At 37.8% G+C, this 25,442-nt stretch overlaps 1 protein-coding gene across 1 annotated transcript in view; it reads left to right on the forward strand.

Annotated features, from left to right (window-relative positions):
• Window positions 1-25,442, forward strand: part of DPH6 (diphthamine biosynthesis 6) — a 193,973-nt gene that overhangs the window by 161,910 nt on the left and 6,621 nt on the right. Inside the window, exon 7 of the mRNA XM_068965283.1 lies at window positions 20,072-20,166. Within this exon, the coding sequence (XP_068821384.1) occupies window positions 20,072-20,166 (95 nt within the window). The remainder of the gene's footprint in view (window positions 1-20,071; window positions 20,167-25,442) is intronic.

Raw genomic sequence — 25,442 nt, forward strand, 5'->3', positions numbered from 1 at the left:
TTACTTAATGATTTCCCTCAAATTTAGTACTATTTATTGATTTCTCACTCTAGATTATGCAGATTTAGCTATCTTTCTCCCTTTGTCTCCATCAAATATGTGTACCCTTTTCCTCATTCCATCTTCCCACATAATACTGCAGTTCTGGTTGTACGAACAGTCAGTGTTTAAATTACAATAACTATAAAAACTCAAAACACAGCCTCGTTAGGTAGTAAACTCTGGTAGTAAACCTTTCCTGTGTTGTTATTCAGTCTCCCAGTCATGTCCGATTCTTTGTGACCCCCTGGACTGCAACACGTCAGGCTTCCCTGTCCCTTACCATCTCCTGGAGTTTGCCCGTGTTCATGTCCATTGCATGGGTGATGCCATCCAGCCATCTCATCCTCTGATACCCTGTTCTCCTTCTGCCCTCAGTTTTTCCCAGCATCAGAGACTTTTCCAGTGAGTCGACTGTTTGCATCAGGTGACCAAACTACTTACTGGAACTTCAGCTTCAGCATCAGTACTTCCAAAGAGTATTCAGGGTTGATTTCCTTTAAGATTGACTGCTTTGATCTCCTTCCTGTCCAAGGGACTCTCAGAAGTCTTCTGCAGCACCACAGTTTGAAGGCATCAGTTCTTTGGAGTTCTGTCTTCTTTACAGTCCAGTTCTTACAACCATACATGACCACTGGAGGGACCAAAGCCTTGACTATATGGACCATTGTCAGCAGAGTAATGTCTCTGCTCTTCAACACACTGTCTGTGTTTGTCATAGCTTTCCTGCCAAGAACCAATTGTCTTCTGTTTTCATGGCTGCAGTCATCCACAGTGATTTTAGAGCCCAAGAAGAGGAAATCACTGCTTCCACCTTTACCCTTCTATTTGCCATGAAGTGCTGGGGCTGGATGCCGTGATCTAATTTTTTTAATGTTTAGTTTTAAGCCAGCTTTTTTACTCTCTTCCTTCACCTTCATCAAGAGGTTCTTTAGTTCCTCTTCACTCTCTGCCATTAGAGTGGTATCATCTGCATATCGAGGTTGTTAATATTTCTCCTACCTATCTTGATTCCAGTTTGTAACTTATCTAGTCCAGCATTTCTCATGATGTTCTCAGTGTATAGATTAAACAAACAGGGTGACAGCAGACAGCCCTGCCGTACTCCTTTCTCAATCCTGAACCAATCAGCTGGTCGATACAAGGTTCTTAACTGTTGCCTCTTGATCCTGTGTTTTCATGTGAATTATAGTTGTCTTGCTTTATTCATTTATTCAGTATTCTATGTACTAATCACTAATTCAGTGCTTTACTCATTGACAGTTTCTTAGTCTCTTAGCCAGATGTTCAGACATACTAAATAGTTTTTCACTTTCCTCTCCCTGAAGTCTTTTCCAGGGCCTTATCACCTGATGTATATAATCTGGGTCAGTTTCATTCTATGCCTGTTACAAGGCTATCATCCATCATCTTCTCATAATCCAAGAGACCCTTTCACCTTTCTTCTTTGTTAGATCCCTTGTTTCCTGGATCCAGTGTCTTTCTTTATCTTTGTTTCCATCTCATTTGTGTGAAGCTTGTTCTTTTTAAGGAAGAGTCCACAGGACTCTTTGAGACAGTATGCATATCTGTAAATGTCTTCATTCTTTTCTTTCATTTGATTGGTTCTTTAGCAAGTCATAAATTCTGTTTTAGGAATATTTTCCCTTCCAGATCTTGATAGTATTGCTTCATTCCCTTGCAGCTTGGTATGCTGTTGAGAAGCCCAAAGTCATTCTGATTCCTGACTATTTCTATGCAACCTTATTTATTTCTCTCTCCATCTCCTCTGTGTAAGAGTATGTAAGATACTTCTTTTGCGCGAAGAATTATAAAGTCATATGTGCTGTGTCTTAGGCATGAATGTTTTTATACATTGTGCTGAGACAGGTGGAGTTTTCAGCTTGAAAATTTCAGTTCTGGGCAATTTTCTTGAATTATTTCACTGGTGTTTACTACTCTTTATTTCTTTTTGTGGTTCAGTCACTCAGTCATGCCCAACTTTTTATGACCGCATGGACTGCAGCATGCCTAGGCTTCTCTGTCCTTCACCATCTCCTGGAGTTTGCTCAAATTCATGTCCATTGAACCCATGATGCCATCCAACCATCTAGTCCTCAGTCTTCTCTGTCTCCTCCTGTCTTCTATTTTTCCCAGCATCAGGGTCTTTTCCAATGAGTCAGCTCTTCACATCAGGTGGCCAAAGTATTATAGCTTCAGCATCAGTCCTTCCAATGAATATTCAGGGTTGATTTCCTTTAGGATTGACTGGTTTGATCTCCTTGCAGTTCAAGGGACTCTCAAGAGTCTTCTCCAACACCACAGTTCAAAAGCATCAATTCTTTGGCACTCAGCCTTCTTCATGGTCCAACTCTCACATCTGTACATGACTACTGGAAAAACCATAGCTTTGACTATATAGACCTCTGTGGACAAAGTAATGTCTCTGCTTTTTAATACTGTCTAGCTTTGTCATCACTTTTCTTCCAAGGAGCAAACATCTTTTAATTTCATGCCTGTGGTCACCATCTGCAGTGATTTTGGAACTCAAGAAAATAAAGTCTGCCACTGCTTCCATTGTTTCCCTACCTAGTTGCCATGAAGTGATGGGACCGGATGTCATGATCTTAGTTTTCTGAATGTTGAATTTTAAGCCAGTTTTTTCACTCTCCTCTTTCACCTTCATCAAGAAGTTCTTTAGTTATTCTTCATAGTCTGCAAAGAGGGTAGTATCATCTGTATATCTGAGGTTGTTGATATAACCTGTTGACTCCCTGCAGTCTTAACTCCAGCTTGTGCTTCATCTAGCCCAGCATTTCGCATGATGTACTCTGCATATAAGTTAAATAAGCAGGGTGACAATATACACCCTCAACGTACTCCTTTCCCAATTTTGAACCAGTCCCAATTTTGCATCTTTGGATTCTTATTATTTAGATGTTCCTTGAACTACTAACTTTTCTCTTAATTTTCACCTACATCACTTTACTCTTTCTGGGAGAATTTCACAATTTTACACTTAAACTTCTAGTTAAATTTTTTCATATCCTATTTTTAATTTCTAAAAGCACATTTTGTTTTTTTTAATCTGTAATGCTTTATCCTTAAATAATTTTTCTTCTCTCCTTCATAGTCAGTCTTTTCCTTTGTTTATTTTGATCTCTATCTTTCATCTTATAGATGTTTCTGCTAATCTTTGGTGTTCTACTCGTGTTTAAAAGTGGAGACCTAAAAGTTTTATTGCAAGCACTAAGTGTGTGGATGGAGCTGTGTGACCTTGAGTTTCACTGGAAGGGAGTATATATGGGTCATTTAATCTGAACTGGTTATATTCCAAAGAAAATGATTCTCCAGCCTCCTCTTAACGTGAAGACATGCTGCAGGTTTTTGCTGTTGTTGTTGTTGGAGTTGACAAGGAAAATGGCTAGAGGTCTTAGAATCTTGTGTGCATACATTAACTGAATCCCTCTATTTTGTTATAGTACCTCTGTCCTCAGCTGTGTCTTGTTTCTCCCAGGTTAGTTCATTTGTTTTCCCTTTGCAGAGAATAAACCTTCAATGTTCTGACAGGGTCAAGTAGAAGTGGTTGTCAGCCTATAGGGAAAGGATCTAGGGAATCTGACTGCTTGTTAAACAGACTGCCAATCTATCCCTCTTATTTTGGTGTCCTTTTCACATTTTCCCTTTACTTCCAGAAGTAACTGGTGCCATCAATCCCTTACTTTATTGCTTTAGAGTAAAGAGTTAATTTCCTGTATAAATTGGATCAGTCCTTTGCATGCTCCCCTGTTGGCTTAGGTTCCAGTGTTCTTGATTCTGTTGCTTTGTGCTCTGATTTTCTCCATCTTTTTTTGAATTTACGCCTTTTTATGAAATACCCTCCATGGAAGTTTTAGAAGGGGGTGGGAGTAGGTGCATGGATTCAAATCACTATCTTTACCAGCAATGGTTACTCTTTAATCAAGATATTTATTAAGATCTTCCAAGTAAAGGTTGTTTTGCTAAATGGAAGATGAAATCATATTATATAAAAATGGTAAATATGTGGATCTGGTTGCTTTTTCCAGAACTATTCACATAGAATTGGGAAATCTGACTTATAGTCTTGAGTCAAAGGTAAGCAGATATGTATTGACTAAGGAGTATACTGCTTAGCTGGCTGCTATAAGAGCTAAAGCAGGATACTTGTAATGCTAACTTCAAGCTTAAAGCTCTATTTCAAGTTCTCTTTTATATGAGTTAACTTGTCTTCCTTATGAGTTTGACAAAAGAACAATTTACAGTCCCAGCTACCTATCACTTAACAACGCAAAAGACAAAGAATTTCACTAAAGTTGATTTGATGTTGTGAGTGACAGATGGAACTTTAAGCCTTATTCCCTACACTGCTAAACTTATGGAAAAGAAAACCTATAACTGACCTTGAAAGTTAAGAGGAAGGTAGAATATCCTTGAGAGGAAATTTTAGATTTTGAATATAACAGAGTTGGAAGGATATGTGGAGCTTTATAGCTGAGATGTTCAGTGACTCTTACAACTTACAAGAAGTATTAAAATGTTCAGACACTAAGTTATGTCCGACTCTGTGACCCCATGAACTGCAGCATACTAGGCTTCCCTGTCCTTCACTGTCTCCTAGAGTTTGCTCTAACTCATGTTCATTGTGTCAGTGAGGCCATAGTCTAGGTTTAAGAGGGAGAGGACATATGTATACCTATGACTGATTCATGTTGATGTATGGCAGAAACTAACAGAATATTTTAAAGCAATTATCCTCCAATTAAAAATATAATGAACATTGTTAAATTAAAAAACATACTCTAAGATAGTATAAAATATGTACCAATGAATTTCAAAGAAAACATTGTATGTTGTTGAGAGAATTCTGAATAAATTGAGAGGTAAATTGATAGCCATACTGGACTTTAAGAATGGGGATAGAACTTTTGACTGGCTGGCTTGTTTGGCGTATATCTTAAGTACTTGGAGAGGAAACTGAGAAAGAATTTAGAAGCCATATTGTGAGAAATTTTGAATACTGAATTGAGGATTTAATTATCTAAGCAGTGAGCAACCGAAGGTTTTAGAGGAAGGGAGGAAAATTCTGAAAGGTGTACTTTAAGGAATTTGACTCAGCAGTAGAGCCCATTAATATTTGCAGTTAAAGAGAAGAAATGAAGGTCCTCCATAGTTAGTGGCTGTTCCAATATATTATCATGAACATGTTCCTCACATCTCATTGAGTGTGTATTGTAAAATAAGTAAAAAAGTTATTTTTTGCATTAAACTTAGAGTCTTATGGGGAGAGATCCTAATAATTTGGATCAGATAAGGCCCAGTTGGTATTTACTATAAGTATAATTGGAAGCTAAAAATGGAAGATGACCATCTGACCTGGAATAGTTGAAAGCAATGTCATGAGAGTCTTAGAACTTAAATTGGTCTAAAGGATGGATGAAACTTATACTTTGTTGTTCAGTCTCCCAGTCATCTCGAACTCTTTGTACCCCATGGACTGCAGCACACCAGGTCTCCCTGTCCTTCAGTATCTCATGGAGCTTTCTCAAACTCATGTTCATTGAGTCGATGATGCCATCCAAATATTTCATCCTCTGTTGCCCCCTTCTCCTGCCCTCAATCTTTCCCAGCATCAGGGTCTTTACCACTGAGTCGGCTTTTTGCATCGGGTGGTGCCAAAGTGGAGCTTCAGCTTCAGCATCAGTCCTTCCAATGAATATTGGAAGGGTTGATTTCCTTGAGGATTGACTGGTTTCATCTCCTTGCTGTCCATGGGACTTTCAAGAGTCTTCTCCAACACAATTCAAAAGCATCAATTCTTTGGCACTCAGCCTTCTTTATCATCCAACTCTCACATCCATTAATGATGACTTGAAAAACCATAACTTTGACTATATGGACTTTTGTGGGCAAAGTGATGTCTCTTTTTACTACACTGTCTAGGTTTGACATCGCTTTTCTTTCAAGAAGCAAATGTCTTTTAATTTCATGGCTGCAGTCACCATCTGCAGTGATTTTGGAGCCCAAGAAAATAGTCTGCCACAATAGTTTCCATTGTTTCCTGGCTCAGAGAATTTTGAGCATTAACTTGTTACGATGTGAAATGAGGGCAATTGTGCTGTAGTTGGAACATTCTTTGGCATCGCCCTTCTTTGTAATTGGAATGATCACTGACCTTTTCCAGTCTGTGGCCACTGCTGAGTTTTCCAGATTTTCTGGCATATTGAGTGCAGCACTTTCACAGCATTATCTTTCAGGATTTGAAATAGCTCCACTGGAATTCCATCACTTCCACTAGCTTTGTTCGTAGTGATGCTTCCTAAGGCCCACTTGACTTCACACTCCAGGATGTCTGACTCTAGGTGAGTGATCACACTATCATGGTTTTCTGGATCATTAAGACCTTTTATGTATTGGTGGTGGCAACAAAGTGAATCAATCTGTAGATTCCTAGGCAAGACATGCAAGGACAATAAGGAATTTTATTTAAATGAAACTAACAGCTTATGTTGATAGATTAATAAGAAACAGGTGAGGTAGGAATTTAGGCCCCAGTCATTAAGGGCCTTGAGAGATGGACCAAGTGATTTGGGGTGAGAAATAAGATATGGAAGGCTCATCAACAGGGATGTTTATTATTAAAACATATCTCAGGAAATTTAGTGTGGTGGCAGTATTCCTGGATTGGGAGAGAAGAAATTGGAAATCAAAAAGTGTCTAAGATGCTCTTATTGAAACAGGTCTGAGGGCTTAAAGCATGAAACCTATGACAGTAGGGATAGAGACACAGAACAAAACAAAGATTCCGATGGAAGAATGAAAAAGAAGTTAGCACCAAATGGCCAGAAGCTGGAAAAGGAAGAATCAAAGATTAATCCACACACAAATAATTGGGGAATTAAGAAGCATACATGTTTGCAGAGAACAGGATTGATAAGATTGGTCTTAAATATACTGAGTTTTAAATTATAAACCAGAAGCATGTGTTTTTAAAACTATGAGGTTGGCACACAATTGAGGTGTTCAGGCTAAAGACTAAGGTTTATTACTATGAGTGAGGACACAACTTTATGAGTTTGTTTAGTTCTAAGCTACATATCCTTTGCAAATCAGTTTAGTTTTTGTCTCTGGAAAAGGAAAAAATAATTAGTAACCATTTCATCGAGTATCCATTGTGTGCTGTGTAATATATTAGACCTTTTCTTCACATGGCTTTGTTACTGAAAACAGCACTCCTGTGAGGTAGGTACTGTTGTCGTCTCCATTGTACAGATCAGTAATTTGAGGCTCTGAGAGTTTGCATGACCTTAGACTGCATAGCTACAAAGTGACAGAGCTATGGATTGAATGAAGGATGATGTGAACCGAGAACAATTTGCCTCCAGAGTTACTGCTTTTAACCAATATATTACACAATCCTGCTTTCACTGCGCCTCACTACAATATGTGCTTTACCTACTCTTATAGTTAAGCTGTGTATTATAGCTCTGACCTAAATACTTTTTATGCATTATGTTATTTAATTATCTAACAAGCCTGTGAGGTTGCTGCTATTAATTTTTACATTTTAAAAATGAGGGATCACTTAGGTGAGTTACTTTTCCAAAGTCACAGAACTAGGAAGTTTCAGAACTGGAATTTATGCTTTAAATCTATCTGATTTCAGAGCCTGTGCTCTTTTTTATTCTTAAAAGTCATTTTGAAGATTAAATAAGATAATTTTATCATTTTCTTAACTTCAACGCATAAAGCAAATTTTCTTTAGTTAGTAGTGACAGTATTCATCAGTACTGACTAATCATCAGTTCGTCAGTTGAACAGTTTGCAGTAACAGAATAACATAAAGGTGATTAGCTGAACCCATGGACTGCATAAGCTATCAGGAGGAATAAATGGATAAAGAAGAATATAGCATAGAGAGAATCATGAAGGATATTTATAATTTGGGAGCAGCAGGAAGGAAAGGAGTTGGAAAAGCCTAGCAGTAGCTTAGAAAACACAGTAACATAGAAGCCTCAGGAAAATAATCACAAAGATTTGAGACATCAGTCGTATGACATGATACATAAAATTTGAAAAAAAAAGTCATTAGACAGTGTCCCAGCCCATTGCTGTTTGTACTGAAATACCAGTAAACAGAACCACCATCCATCCAGTTTCCCAATGCAGAAAGCTGCAAATTTGTCTTAATTTAAAAAAAAAAAAAAAACTTTCCTCACTTCTCCATTCACTTATTTCAGCCTACTAAATCTCTCTCAACCTATCTGTCCTCTCCACTCCATCCTCAGTGCTCCTTCCCCGTTTCAGGAAATCTTTACCTCCTGCCAGGATTCCTCCAGTGACCTCTCAGTTCTTTCTGCTGCTTGACTCACTGCCCTCCAGCCTTTTCTCCATATGCAGCCAGAATGATGTTTCTAAAAGACAAATGAGATCAGGTCAATTCTCTGTTTAAAACATCCCCATGGGTTTTCATTGACCTGAGGATAATAACTCAGTATGGCTTATAAAGCTCTATAACATCTGTCCTCTTTCTAGGTTTTTAGCCTCATCTCTCCACTATTACTCATCTAGTTATGCTTCAGCTATGGAAGAAACACAAGCTGGAATCAAGATTTCTGGGAGAAATATCAATAACCTCAAACACCACCCTTATGGCAGAAAGTGAAGAGGAACTAAAAAGCCTCTTGATGAAAGTGAAAGAGGAGAGTGAAAAAGTTGACTTAAAGCTCAACATTCAGAAAACGAAGATCATGGCATCTGGTCCCATCACTTCATGGCAAATAGATGGGGAAACAGAGTCAGACTTTATTTTTTGGGCTCCAAAATCACTGCAGATGGTGACTGCAGCCATGAAATAAACTAGTACAGCCACTACGGAGAACAGTGTAGAGATTCCTTTAAAAAACTGGAAATAGAACTGCCTTATGACCCACCAATCCCACTGCTGGGCAAACACACCGAGGAAACCTGAACTGAAAGACACGTGTACCCCAGTGTTCATCGCAGCCCTGTTTATAATAGCCAGGACATGGAAGCAACCTAGATACCCATAAGCAGACAAATGGATAAGAAAGCTGTGGTACATATACACAATGGAGTATTACTCAGCCATTAAAAAGAATACATTTGAATCAGTTCTAATGAGGTGGATGAAACTGGTGCCAATTATACAGAGTGAAGTAAGCCAGAAAGAAAAACACCAATATAGTATACTAACACATATATATGGAATTTAGAAAGATGTTAACAATAACCCTGTATGTGAGACAGCAAAAGAGACACAGATGTATTGGACAGTCTTTTGGACTCTGTGGGAGAGGGAGAGGGTGGGATGATTTGGGAGAATGGCATTGAAACATGTATAATATCATATAAAAAATGAATCACCAGTCTAGGTTCGATGCAGGATACAGGATGCTTGGGGCTGGTGCACTGGGATGACCCAGAGAGATGGTATGGGGAGGGAGGTGGGAGGGGGGTTCAGGATTGGGAACATGTGTACACCCATGGTGGATTCATGTTGATGTATGGCAAAGCCAATACAGTATTGTAAAGTAAAAAAAATAATAATAAAATAAAATTTAAAAAAATAAATAAAAGACGCTTACTCCTTGGAAGGAAAGTTATGACCAACCTAGATAGCATATTGAAAAGCAGAGATTACTTTGCCAATGAAGGTCCATCTAGTCAAGGCTATGGTGTTTCCAGTGGTCATGTATGGATGCAAGAGTTGGACTGTGAAGAAACCTGAGCACCGAAGAAGATGCTTTTGAACTGTGGTGTTGGAGAAGACTCTTGAGAGTCCCTTGGACTGCAAGGAGATCCAACCAGTCCATTCTAAAGGAGATCAGCCCTGGGTGTTCTTTGGAAGGAATGATGCTAAAGCTGAAACTCCAGTACTTTGGCCACCTCATTCAAAGAGTTGACTCATTGGAAAAGACTGATGCTGGGAGGGATTGAGAGCAGGAGGAAAAGGGGATGACAGAGAATGAGATGGCTGGATGACATCACCAACTCAATGGATGTGAGTTTGAGTGAACTCCGGGAGTTGGTGATGGACAGGAAGGCCTGGCATGCTGCGATTCATGGGCTCACAGAGTCGGACACGACTGAGCAACTGAACTGAACTGAGCTGATGCCAAAATTAAAAAGATTCTTGGAAGGAAACCTGTGACAAACCTAAACAGCATGTTAAACAGTAGAGATAGCACTTTGCCAACAAAGGTCCATATAGTCAAAGCTATGATTTTTCCAGTAGTCGTGTACCGATGTGAGAATTGAACCATAAAGAAGGCTGAGTACTGAAGCTTTTGAATGGTGGTTCTCAAGAAGACTCTTGAGAATCCCTTGGACTGAAAGGAGATCAAACCAGTCAATCCTAAAGGAAATTCACCCTGAATATGCATTGGAAGGTCACTCACTGGAAAAGACTCTGATGCTGGGAAAGATTGAAGGCAAAGGGAGAAGCAGGTTGCAGAGAATGGGATGGTTAGACAGCATGACTGACTCAGTGGACATAAGTTTGAGTAAACTCCAAGAGACTGTGGAGGACAGAGGAGCCAGGTGTGCTACAGTCCACTGGGTCACGGAAAATCAGACACAACTTAGCAACTGAACTACAAATGCCAAACTTATTTCTGTTTCTAGTACCCGTCATGTACTCTGGGACTTAACACATGCTCTTCCTTTTGGAACAGTTTTTATCTCTCCTGCCTTTTCCCTCTCTCCCTTCCCATCCCCTTCCCCCTCTCCCTCCCTCTTTCTCTTTTCATCTCTCCCTCCAGACTTTCCTGGTTAATTTATCCTTTAGATTCTTTGAGAAGCCTTTTGAGGTCCTTCCGGTTAGATCCCATGCTTTGTAGTCCCACTGCATTTCATGCATTCACCAAACCCACCCCTACCCTTTATTGTAACTGCTTGTTTGACTTTCCTCCTGTACCTGCAGACAGTAAGCTGTTTTATGCAAAATTAAAGTCTGTTCCTATTGTTATTCCCAGCACTTAAGACAATGCCAAACCTACAGTAGACATTCAATAAATACTTCTTCAATAACTGCTATGAATGAATATATGCAGGGTGAAATTATTTTATATGTTAAATACATCATTTATATAAGAAATTATGGTGACTCCTATAAACATCATGGTTTTATCTAGGTGGTAGGAGGGATGAAGGAAGTGCAGTTTCATTTGGCCCTTCTTTTATTTTTTCCAGTTTTAAGTTTACTAACAGCAAATGAGACAGGTTTAAAAGAAGAAATATTTTGATTTAGTAAGAAATTCTCACAACTATGATCATTACAATCTTTTACAGGGATAGAAAATTAAACAGGGAAATCATGATGCCCCATTACCTTTTCAGTTCAGTAATCAGTAGAGTTCAAATGGCGTTATTATGAATATGAATGTTTATGTGAATAAATGTACCAGAAAAAAATAGAATCATATAAGTAATTTCCTTTACATTTACGCTAGGAATTCACTTTTTAAATGCTCAGTCTCCAAGGCATTCTTATAAGTCATGAAATGACCCAAGTCAGCCACATCTGTTCAAAATGTGTTTTAGAAAGTTTATCTTAACAATAGTCAGTTGAAAAATTTATGTTCACCTTCCCCAAAAATTTTATCCAAAAGAGAGCATAGCATAATTTAGATGTATATGAAGCAAAGAGCATGCTTTTATACAATGAAAATTATATTGTGACACAAGTAAAAACTGATCTTATTGCTTCTGGTCTTTTCAGCTGGTCAAAATCCTTTTGAAATTTTATTTTATTGATTTTATTAGCTTTATTTATTTGCATTTATATGAAGGATGAGACCACTTGACTAATGTCAGACAAAGTAGCAGGTATATTAAGTTTATAAAATAGTCATCTGATTTGAATCTTTTTCTGTATAGCATTCCCCAAATGGGCAAAAATAGTAATATTCTTGATTCAGTGGGTTAGATGAGAAAAGTATTGACTACCTTGTATAAATTTTATTTAGTTTTAGAGTTCCAAAAACAGAAAATGTTGATCTGATTTTGTCCTATTTCCAAGGGCATAACAAAAGCAATCAGTAACTCTCTCCTCCCTTTTACTTGATAATTCTGTTTGGTGGTGGCTTCCTTTCTGTGAGTACAAGGCCAATTAGACTCTTTTCTGGAAGTATGCAGGATGTCTGGACCATGGAGAAGAGTCCAGAAGAGTCCAGAAGAGTCTGGTCTTTGAGTACCATGTGCTACACACACTACTGGGAGAGAACTATGGGTTTCAGAGGGTTTAAGAAATTTAGAAACTTATAGTCTCATGACAAACACTGAAATTCATAGTGATGCAATACAGAAATATGTCACAAGGCAGCACAGGACAACTCCACAGGCAATAATAGTGATTTCTGTAAGTAGACCGGAAGGAAGCTGCATGTTACGGTTTATGTTTATTACTTTTATTTCAGTTTTTAAGATTTAGTCTTCAGGTTTTTTTTCAGCCAGTCAGGATTCTTTTGAATCTTCATTTCATTTTCCTATTGTATTAGCTTTATGTCTTAGTATTCTTGTGAAGGGTGGGATCAAATGGCTGAAGTCTTTTGACTCTCAGTTTATAGAGCTTGATTTTTATTGAGTAGGCAATGGTCAACACCATAAGTTTTTGAGTGGATGAATGCCATCTCTTATATTGTTAAGGAAAGTTAGTGTATTGATAACATGTAGGTAGATGAGAGGGATGAAAATAAAGCAGGGAGACAAGAGATTACTGTAATAGTTCAAGCCCAAAATGATTAGGAAGGGTGTTAGAAAGGAAGAGAGTGTTTACTTTGTCTCATTCACTGCCACATGCCTTATGTATAGAATAGGATTTAGCACGTAATAAGTCCTGAGTGAATATTTGTTGATTCAATAAATGAATTCAAGAAAAATTTTAAATGTAGGCTGTGTGGCAGAAGGAAAAGGAGTTAAACTCAAATCCAGTATTTCAAGCTTGATTAAACTATTATAGAAATTGAGCAGGTAAAGAAGATTTTGAGGAAAAATCAAGAACTATGTTTTATTTAAAACAAGAATTCAGATTAGTCACTTAGTTGTGTGCAACTCTTTGTGACCACATGGACTGCAGCACGCCAGGCCTCCCTGTCCATCACCAACTCCCGGAGTTTACCCAAACGATTGTCCATTGAGTCGGTGATGCCATCCAACCATCTCATCCTCTGTTATCCCCTTCTCCTCATGCCTTCAATCTTTCCCAGCATCAGGGTCTTTTCAAATGACTCAGTTCGTCGCATCAGGTGGCCAAAGTATTGGAGTCTCAGCTTCAAAATCAGTCTTTCCAATGGACATTCAGGACTGATCTCCTTTAGGATGGACTGGTTAGATCTCCTTCCAGTCCAAGGGACTTTCAAGAGTCTTCAACACCATAGTTCAAAAGCGTCAATTCTTCAGCACTCAGCTTTCTTTATAATCCAACTCTCACATCCATACATGACTACTAGAAAAACCATAGCCTTGACTAGATGGACCTTTGTTGGCAAAGTAATGTCTCTACTTTTTAATATGCTCTCAGGGTTGGTCATAACTTTCCTTCCAAGAAGTGAGCATCTTTTAATTCATAGCTGAAGTCACCATCTACAGTGATTTTGGAGCCCAAAAAAATAAAGTCTGCCATTGTTACCACTGTTTCACCATCTGTTTGCCATGAACTGATGGGACCGGATGCCATGATCTCAGTTTTCTGAATGTTGAGCTCTAAGCCAGCTTTTTCACTCTCCTCTTTCACTTTTATCAAGAGGCTCATTAATTCTTCTTCACTTTCTGCCATAATGGTGGTGTCATCTGCATATCTAAGGTTATTGATATTTCTCCCAGCTATCTTGATTCCAGCTTATGCTTCCACCAGCCCAGCATTTCTCATGACGTACTCTGCATATAAGTTAAATAAGTAGGGTGACAATATACAGCCGTGATGTACTCCTTTTCCTGTTTGGAACCAGTTCCATGTCCAGTTCTAACTGTTGCTTCCTGACCTGCATACAGATTTCTCAAGAGGCAGGCCAGGTGGTCTGGTATTCCCATCTCTTTCAGAATGTGCCACAGTTTATTGTGATCCACACAGTCAAAGGCTTTGGCATAGTCAATAAAGCAGGAATAGATGTTTTTTCTGGAACTCTCTTGGTTTTTTGATGATCTAATGGATGTTGGCAATTTGATCTTTGTTCCTCTGCTTTTTCTAAAACCAGCTTCAACATCTGGAAGTTCACGGTTCACATACTCTTGAAGCCTGGCTTGGAGAATTTTGAGCATTACTTTACTAGTGTGTGACATGAGTGTAATTGTGTGGTAGTTTGAACATTCTTTGGCATTGCCTTTCCTAAGGATTGGAATGAAAACTGACCTTTTCTAGTCCTGTGGCCACTGCTGAGTTTTCCAAATTTGTTGGCATATTGAATGCAGCACTTTCACAGCATCATCTTCCAGGATTTGAAATAGCTCAGCTGGAATTCCATCACCTCCACTAGCTTTTTTTGTTGTGATGCTTTCTAAGGCCCACTTGACTTCACATTTCAGGATGTTTGGCTCTAGGTGAGTGATCACACCATCATGATCATCTGGGTCGTGAAGATCTTTTTTGTACAGTTCTTCTGTGTATTCTTGCCACCCCTTCTTAATATCTTTTGCTCCTTAGATCCATACCATTTCTGTCCTTTATTGAGCCCATCTTTACATGAAATGTTCTCTTCATGTCTCTAATTTTCTTGCAGAGATCTCTAGTCTTTCCCATCAATGCTCCCAAGTAAAACACTCAATAAGTATTTGGAGTTGTGGGGGAAGGAGATACATGGGAGAGAGTTTAATGACTAAGCTTTTCACTTGGAGAGCTGTTTTGCAATAGAGATGATAGATATAATAGGAGTCATGATCCTCAAAGAAGGTATATATACATAAAGAGCAGAAGGTCCAAGGGAAGAGCAGATTAATAGAGAAAGGATAACATATGTCAGCTACTTTCTGTGCACTAGGCATTGGATTAAAAGCTTTATATGTATTATATCTTTTAATAGAGCATCCACCTGAGGGCAGGCTTTCCCTAAACAAATGGAAATTCAGAAAACAAGTAATTCATCCCAGGTCCCCTGCCCAATAATTGTTGGAATTAGAATATGAACCTAAAGATATTTCCCCCTAGTTTTCTAATTCTGCTCAAATTAATCTCTGTTCATAAATTTTGTCTATCTTTTCCAGTAAATCTCTAATATATAATTATCAGTTCAGTTCAGTCGCTCAGTCGTGTCCGACTCTTTGCAATCCCATGAATCGCAGCACGCCAGGCCTCCCTGTCCATCACCATCTCCCAGAGTTCACTCAAACTCAAGTCCATCGAGTCAGTGATGCCATCCAGCCATCTCATCCTCTGTCGTCCCCTTTTCCTCCTGCCCCCAATCCCTCCCAGCATCAAAGTCTTTTCCAATGAGTCAACTCTTCGCATGAGGTGGCCAAAGTACTGGAGTTTCAGCTTTAGCATCATTCCTTCCAAAGAACACCCAGGGCTGATCTTTAGAATGGACTGGTTGGATCTCCTTGCAGTCCAAGGGACTCTCAAGAGTCTTCTCCAACACCGCAGTTCAAAAGCATCAATTCTTCGGCACTCAGGTTTCTTCACAGTCCAACTCTTGCATCCATACATGACCACTGGAAAAACCATAGCCTTGACTAGACAGACCTTTGTTGGCAAAGTAATGTCTCTGCTTTTGAATATGCTATCTAGGTTGGTCATAACTTTTCTTCCAAGCAGTAAGCGTCTTTTAATTTCATGGCTGCAATCACCATCTGCATTTATGATTTTGGAGCCCCAAAACATAAAGTCTGACACTGTTTCCCCATCTATTTCCCATGAAGTGATGGGATCAGATGTCATGATCTTCGTTTTCTGAATGTTGAGCTTTAAGCCAACTTTTTCACTCTCTTTTTTATGTTAAAGTCCTTGTCTGTTGGGTTAAGTATTTGATTAATGTGTGGGTCTGTTTCTATTTTGTTTGTTTTTCTCCTGATTATAGTCACATTTTTCACTTTTTATCTCTTAATTTGTTTTATATATTTTATGGTAGATAATGAATAAATAAGAACAACAGAGACTGAAGTAAATGTTTACTCCAGAAAAGTCACACCACTTCCTCTCTGTGACAGCTAGTCTGAGGTGTTTATTCTTTTTAGTCTATTTTCCAGTTGAGGTGAGTCTGGTTTGATTTTTGTTTCATTTCAGTTTGCTACTTGTTTGAAATGTTTTGAAAGCAGGATAAAGATTCTCCGTTTATCAGGGCATGTGATCTATTCTCCAATGAGTCTAGAGATCTCTTCCTCTTCCTCCTACCCTGTCCCCATGTTTTAAAGTCCTACACCACTGTTTTGTGCCTTTTCAGGGCCTTACTACTCTCAGCCTTTCTCTGCCCTCTCTCTGGCTTTCCAAGTCTTGGCTGAAATCTCTCTATCTTCCTGCCCTGTAACCACCCCTTGTTACCTTGAAAGTTCAATAGCAAAGACTTACTGGGCAGGTGTTCTCAAAGGGATCTCTGTCTCTCCCCTCTCCTACCCTGGAGAGGGGCAGTTTTCTGAAGGTAGCCACTCTGTGCACTTAGTTAAGACTCTGAAAAAGAATTGGCAGGCTATACATACTCCCTGGGCTCTTCAGGACTCTTAATAATCCAGCACAGAGGTCCACAAGAGTTTGGCTTTCCACATACACTGATAGACACCCCACATCCATGAAGCTTTGCTTCTACTCTGTCTGTTCCCCCATTAGGAAAGTGGCCATGAATCTTCACTCATCTCAGAAAAGCTTACCCTGATCTGCTATTAGTTCATCCAGATGCCTTTGAATTCTCAGATCTCTGTATGTAAAACACAATTCTCAGATCTCTGTAGCTGATCTGGCATATTTTTGGTGTTATGGTGACAACAATTGTCTGCTTCCACTTTTTATATACTAACTGATACTATTTAATAAATGTCTTAATCCTTTATATCATACTTTAGGGGGAAAAAAGCAACTTGAAAAACACTTTTTTTATTTTTCAATATAGTTTGCTATCTTATTCATTTAAATTATGGAAAGAATCATGATAATTCAGTAAGGAACTAAACCTTAGGAAAACCTATCCAGTATTTTCAATTACAATGATATTGACAGAGAAACTATCAAAGTGAACTGCAGAAACTGTATTTAGAATGAGGAGGTGGTGGCCTACACTAATACTAATTCTGATTTGGAACCCAGACACAGACCTGAGATACATTAGAATAAAGTTGCTACTTTCTATGAGTAATGTAGATATGAGCAACACTTGCTTACATGTTTTAGAAAAGCAGATTGAACGTCTCATACCACAAATATGTCTCTGGATTCTCCACTTACCTTAACTGACCCCTGTTTTAAAAAATCAAATCACACATGCATGCTAGGTTGCTTCAGTCATGTACATTTCTTTACAGCCCCTTGGACTGTAACCCTCCAGACTCCTCCATACATGGGATTCTTCAAGTAAGAATACTGGAGTGGGCTGCCATGCCCTCCTCCAAGGGATTTTCCCAATCTAGGGATCGAATGTATTGGCAGGCAGGTGCTTTATCACTAGCACCACCTGGGAAGCCCAATCAAATGTACACATCATGCTTTTGTGCTACCAGATTGTTGATTTCTAACATAGTGCTATGCCTTAGCTAAAGATTACTTAAAGAAAGTGGCTAGCTTAGGCTTTGCTTCTTGAGGAGGTTCTCTCAGGACATCAAAGGGCCTTGGAACTGGCCAAACGTAAGGCAAAAAAGATGGAATTTTTCTGAATACTTATGTCTACTAGAGCTTTAAGCTAATAGAGTTTAGAGGGTCTGCAAAAGACATCATAAGGATTCATAGGCTACTTTGTGGTTCATCAGCCATAAAATGCACTGCACTCTTAGAATCTGGAACCCATGGATTCTGGAATTCTGAAATCTGTCTTGTGTAAAATCTTTCTTGACTTGGAATCTGTGTCCCTGCTGGCCAATGAGTGGTAGAGGGGGAAGAAATTGCACATATTATTTACAGAATCAACATCACTGTTTCATCATACTGTGGTATTGAAATATAGGGTGTAATATATTTAGTAAGCTTCCAGAGACAAGGACATTGTTTGTTTACTCCTGGAACTTTTTCATCTAACAAAGCCTGCCCAATAATCACTATTCAGTAAATGTTTGTGGAAGAACTGACTGGATGAATATTATGGAAATATTTTATGTGAATTGAAAATATCACTGGATACATCCAAATTTTAGATTTCCTAGTGCTGGTTGGCTTAATATAGCAGCTTACATTATTTTTACTTAGGGACTAACAGAATTACTTCAGTAGGATAACAGCTATGCCAACATTAATTTTAAAAAATCCAATTATGCTTTTGTGGTAGATTATAGAAATTTTGCAAAGCTTCAATTATACATTTTCTAAAAAAAGAAGTCTGTGGTTATTAAGATATATTCCCACATAAACAAGTCTGACCATAAAGGTGAGAGTAGAAGCTTCCCTTGGCAGAAAGTCACTGGAATGAGAAGACCAATGAAGGGAGATGAGAAGGGGTCAGGCACTAGCTGACAGAACAAGGAAACGCCCTTGAAATCCATACCCCATGATTATTCCTACATTTTTACTGCAAAGCAGATATTAATTTAATTTGGTTTACTACTGTAATCTATTCCTGTTATCTGCTCTCATAATGGCCATCTGCCATAATTCTGCCTTGCCAGTTCTCTACTTCATGACCCACCACGGTGAAAATTTATCTACTACGTTTTTGCAAGTTCATATACTAAATGCCATCTCATTTTCTTTCCCTCACTTTTCTTGCTGTTTTGCTTTATAGGTCATTCACATTACCACTGATCCTTAGAGGGAATAGAATTTTCATAGATCCATCCTTTCAATCCCTAAGGGCACATAGTCAATAGATGAAATGTAATGGAGTTGGAATGGTAGTACAACTATAAAAATAACCAAATAAATAAATGTATAATATTTATGCAGGTAAAACTGAAAACTCAGGCCACAGTCCCAGCACTGGCAGTATCAGAGAACATCAGTGGAGTCACTCTTCCTTTGGGCTATGAGGATTTGGGGCTAGGAGAGGTTGTAAGCAGGAAAAGCTATAAAATTCAGAATGAAGGAGCTAGAATCATAGTGATAAAGCCTCCATGAAAGACCAGAAAGATTCTGTTGCACAGCCAGTGAGAGTGCTCCCCAGCTCTGATTCCATTCTTGTACCAGCCCAATAAGAGAGGATTTTACTCTCAGTATCAGGATCATTTAAATAACAACTTGTATTTGATGCAAAGCATGGGGTTGGGGTGGGGAGTGGTTATTTCTTTGCATTTTTTTTTTTTTAATTTCAGGTTTAATCAGACAAACATTATAAGCTATTCCAACCTTTCTTGGAGTTAGACCCTCCCAGGGCTTGTTTGAAGCATTAGAACTTTATTAGATCTTGATATTCTTAGAACTTTACTACTAATAATAGCCTTAACCATAATAACCATGTTTATGACTTCCTTTCGTTCATAAGCCCAAGGAAAGGCCTTAGATTACATTCTCTGTGTTGTCTGAGAAATTTTCTAAGCGCATTTTTTTCCCTTCCACATATAGGTCAAAGGGCAGGGAAAGCACAATTTGCCTGCATATATTCTCATTTAGTACAAAATGACTTAGTATCCTTCCTCCGTTTGAAGCTAAAGCTAGTGTCAAACTTTATAGTAATCTTTAAGCTTTTTCATTATACATAAAAATGTTGGTCTAATATATCTTTTATAAGGATTGGGGGATTATTTAAAATGCTATGCTTTATGATAACATTCTTCAAATGGTTTTTAACAGTTTTTAAACAGAAATATACAATTATTTTCCTATAGCTCACGATCTATTTTGGAATTAAAATTTCCAACATGGACATTTTTTTAGGACAAAATAAGTTAAGGGAACATTTTTGTTGTCTAAGTTTTAAGTTTCCTGTTTCTTTCTCTTTTTTTCTATTTTCAGCTTTCTAAGAAATATGGAGTCCATGTTTGTGGAGAAGGTGGAGAATATGAAACATTCACTTTGGATTGCCCTCTATTTAAGAAGAAAATAATTGTGTAAGATATGATTTCAGCATTTTCTTCCCCTTCCTCAAATTTAAGTGATGGAAGCAACTTAACTTTAAGCTGGAGGCAACTTTTGTTGGGAGAAATAGAACATGTCCTCCAAGTTCACAAACACTCAATTTGTGTAATACCAGTGAAGTCGTCTGAATACCTAAATCAATACCTGACAAGACGAGGCCTTCATAGAAGCCTATAAACTTTTTAGACATTGCACTTTCGTTTACTTGCTGATTATGGCCTGCAGTAAAACTGGTACCTACACACTGACACTTTTATCCTTTCATGAAGTGTGAATTGCCTGTATTATTTATCTTTCATTACAGCTACATTTGATAAACTGCCACATCAGTAGCCTGTGGGTTCCATTAACTCTGTCCTCTTTTTCCTTTTTCTTGGCTTTAATAACTTAGAATGGTTATACTAAACAGTTCTCTTCAATTATTTGGGGTTATTTTTACATATAAACTTCTTAAAAATGAATTCTGTTTATGGTGAGTAGTGTGATTTCTTTGCCATAAATTGTTAAAAATTTGTGTAGTAAAAGACAGGGACTTTCTTCAGTTCATTACATCATTACCCTTACTCTTAATTTATGTCACTCTTTTCATATGCTAAGAGAGCATTTTATTTGCTTTTCCTAAGCCCTTTAGCTTCTTGAAAAGGTTGTCAGAATTATGCTTGATTTCAGAAACCTCATCTGCTAAAAGATTAGAATCTTGGATCGAATGAACAGGTTCAATGTTTTCAACACTGAAAGGTATTTCTTTGTACATACTAATAATGAAGGAAGGAGTGTTCTAAGAAGTAAAGACAACTCGAGGTGAATTTTCTAAAAAAAATACCTTTATCTTCAGAAACACGGCCAAGACCTCAACCTTTGCAATATTTGCCCATTCTTTCTTTTCTTGTTTCTTCTAACTTCTTTCCATTAATAATCATCAGAATAACAATTCATTTGGCAAATATGTAACTATTACCTATTATGCCTGAAACATTCTACTGGGCACCATGGATGTTGGACATAGTTCCTGTCTCCAAAATGATGGGAGGAAGACACATCTGCATAGAATTTGACACAAAATGGTAGAGAATAAGAGTCACAAGAAAAATTTCATACATAGGAGGTATTTCTCCTGACTTCAGTGATTACAAAACAATTCATAATTGAATTGTGCATTAGGTATTGCTTCTATGAAAAAATACTGTTTTGTTATTCAAGAAGAGCATTTCCATGCTAGGGTGAAATTACAGTATAATGGGAAACTTGCAGTATACTTACTTATTAATATGGGACTAACAAAATTAGGAGAAAAATAAAAAGCACAGAGAAAAAAAGGCCAAAGAAGAATATTCTTCCTATTTATTTGACAACTTGAGGTCCTAGGGCAACTAGAAGTCTTTATGGACAACCTAGAATTATAAGAAATGTACTGCTTTATATTACATAACCAGAGGGTTTGTTTATCATAGTAAACTTTAGACCTGCAAAATGAATCTTTCTTCTTATCGTTTTGTAGATAAGGAAACTTCAACCTAACTGAGACAATGGCACGATGGGAGTTAGTCATGATGTTGAAGAGAGGGAAGTCGGGGGAGGTGTCTTAGAACCCTCTAGTGCCAAAATGAGCTGTTCAGTTGAACTGGGTAATCATTTGTTGAGGAAAATTATGTGGGTGGAACTCTGCAGGCTGCTGCCCTGCTCTGTAAGAGTTTTTTGAGAATGGAGGGGCTAATCAGCAATACTGTAATGTGTACCCCTTAAGAATAGAGGAAGATGTGCTGAGGATATTTCTTTCTTATCAACTAATCACTAATCTAAATCTGATGCTTAAGCAAATTCTTTGCTTTGTTTTCTTCATATGTTCTGCCTCACCTCAGCTTCACAGCTTTCTTATTTAAATTCTTTTCTCTAGATTGCTTTCCCATTTATCCCTACTTTGCTAAATCCTTCCATTTTTAAAAACTTTGGTAGTTATTGCCCCCAGTGCCTATTTTCATAACTGAACTCTCAGAACATACAGTGAAAGTGAAGTCGCTCAGTCGTGTCCAACTCTTTGTGACCCCATGGACTGTAACCTATCAGCCTCCTCTGTCCATGGGATTTTCCAGGCAATAGCACTGGAGTGGATTGCCATTTCCTTCTCCAGTGGATCTTCCCAACCCAGGGATCAAACCCAGGTCTCCCACATTGTAGACAGATGCTTTACCGTCTGAGCCACCAGGGAAGTCCCCAGAACATACAGTAGACACTACTATAACCTGTTATATACTGTAACTTAAGTATAACTTAAGAAAGAAATGCATAAAAGTGAAATAGTATATATAAAAATAAACAAGTGAATTAATTCAATGATATTCAACATTTATTAGTGTCTACTGTATGTTCTAATAAATGTTGAATATCATTGAATTAATTTCACTTGTTTATTTTTATATATACTATTTCACTTTTATGCATTTCTTTCTTAAGTTATACTTAAGTTATAGTATATAACAGGTTATAGTAGTTGAATGGAAAAAGAATATCACCCACTATATACAAAATCTTTCCTTTACTTTAAAATAGAAAATTTCCTTACCATACCTATCTGATAAGCACTGAATGTGATGATATGGGTGAACAAGCATTGAACATTCTAAAACCATTATGTAAATTATTTCACTTAGAGATAGTTGTCCTTGTGATAAAATTAAAAGGTAAGTTTAGACCAGGTAACTACTTGTTAACAACTGACTATTAATCATCATGGATTCTGTAAATTGAACTTTATTTGGGAGACAAATTTATGCTATTTCCTATTCTATTTGATATAGTAGTGATCTTCCACAATTAGCATACAACTAGTTGATTATTAGGAGTCCCCTTTTAAATTTCTGATTCAAAATTTTATTTTTAAAAAGGAGATTACATCTAACAGGAGAAAAATATAAAGTTTTTCATGTAAAATTGTTTGATTATAATTGGTGATTTAAAAAAAAAACACAGATTAACTCTCTTGTATAATGAAGTAATTTAGACAAATGGGGTGGTTCTAGAAGTTTAGACTTCCCTTGTGGCTCAGCTGGTTAAGAATCCACTTGCAATTTGGGAGAGCTGGGTTCGATCCCTGGGTTGGGAAGATCCCCTGGAGAAGGGAGAGGCTACCCACTCCAGTGTCCCTGATCTGGAGAATTCCATGGTCTGTATAGTCCATGGGGTCGCAAACAGTTGGACATGACTGAGTGGCTTTCACTTTCACTTGCTAGAAGTTTATTATGAGATATATTAACATTTAAAAATCTTGTAGGAAAGACTAGTATACCAGTCTTGGCCTGGAAGTAATTTAGAAAAAATTTTACTAGACCATTTTACAATATATGTTTCACATCAATTACGATGTGCCTACCCACCTCTAGATACAAATTTTTAGATCAGAAAATAGTTTTTTCCTGAAGAGCCTTGATACAAAGAATTATGGCTTGAAGATAGAAGATAATTGTGGGTCATAAAATAATAAACCTATTTTCCTATTGTTTCTTACTTTGAAAAATGTATGTATGTATATTGAAAGTAAGAATTGAAACGCAAGAAATATAGCCAATATTTTGGGGAAAAAAAGTAAAAACTAAAGTCTCAGTACTGCATTAATGAAAGTGATAATTTTCTTCTTGCTATTGATGAACACATCTTTAATGTCAGTATTTGATCCAACCCCACATTTCCATTTGAACTAACAATATTAATATACTACTACTAGACAGTTGCTACGTATGGGATGGGTGGATGGATAGAAGAAACAGTGGGAAGGAAGGAGGGATGAAAAGAACTAAATTCGATGGTTAAAACACTATGCACTCATTTTCCCCACTCACTCCTGGTTTCTACCTATTCAAGTCAAGACATAACTCAGCCCAGAGCATCCTAATATCACATTTAGCAATGGGGATGAATCAAGAACTTTCCTTATCTACTTTCTCATGTCTCTTCTATATCACTTGGGAAATTAAAATATATGAACTAATTTTCCTTGTATTTAAATTTATATAATTATTTTTATTATGCTAGAGGTGCTATATGATGTCATTGGTATATATATGTGACTATGTTCATCTATACATATATAAGTAATATGCATGTATGAAAATGTATATATTCAGGTAAAGATAGGTATTTGAAAAATCTGTGTGGATTTTTGATAGTAAATATGTTTAACGAAGTTAAACTATAGAGTAATTTTTTTATTCAACAAATGAGTGAATACCTGGCAATATATTCTTCTCTGAGCCAGAGGTGAAGGAAGTATGGAGGAACAGACAGACAAAGATGAACAAAACGTGGTCCCTCATTGAGAATGAAGACAAGCACGGAAACACATAATTCTAATATAGCAGATGTATTATGAAGGGGCTGTTGGGTTGCAAAGATCCCTTGGAGGAGGAAATGGCAACCTATTCCAGTATTCTTGCCTGGAAAATCCCATGGACAGAAGAGCCTGGTGGGCTACAGTCCATGGGATCACAAAGAGTCGGACACGACAGAGCAACTGAATGTGTGTGTGCGCACACACACACACAAATGCATGACCAAAGCACAGAAAGCAGAGAACTAGCACTGTGTGAGGATGTCAGGCAAGGCTTCACAGAAATGTGAGGATAAGTGTGAGTTCATGGGGGATAGCTATGTGTGGTTGTGTTTTCGAGGGGAAGTAGGAACCAAGATCATGGCTGAATCTCAAGAGAAAGTATCAGTTTTTTGAAGTGAGAGGGTAGGGCCTGATCTCATTCCTTGAGAGGGAGTCTGCTTCAGATGAGAGAGACTCAGACCTGACTCAGGTAGCTGCCCTTTTGAAGTGGTAACTGGGGATAAGCCTAATGCAGCAGATTGAAAGGGAATGTCAGATCCAGCTGTTTGCTACAGAGAAATCTCCATTCTGTAAGAGGTCGAGGCTGCACTGATTACTTGTATCAGTAGGGACAGAGGAGGAGGGTAGCCAACTGAAAAGCATTTTTGCTGTACTTCAGTTGTTCTTAATTTGGGGGGTTTCTCTGAGGGTACTCCAGCAGATCCTGTTCTGGGTTTCAGAAGCTGACAGAAACCAGAGACCCTTGAAAGTTGAGTTTCAACTGACAGTTTATGAAAGAAAAGAAGAGCAGTAGTGGCATTATGCTCTTTGAAGCTACAGGTTATTTATTTGATATCTATTATCTATTTTCCAGTTGATTCTGGCTTTGTATAAGAGAATGAAATTATATTAGTCAATTGTGGATTTAAGAGAATCCATAGAAAT

Source organism: Capricornis sumatraensis, chromosome 2 (assembly GCF_032405125.1).
Source record: "Capricornis sumatraensis isolate serow.1 chromosome 2, serow.2, whole genome shotgun sequence".
NCBI classification, from domain to species: domain Eukaryota; kingdom Metazoa; phylum Chordata; class Mammalia; order Artiodactyla; family Bovidae; genus Capricornis; species Capricornis sumatraensis.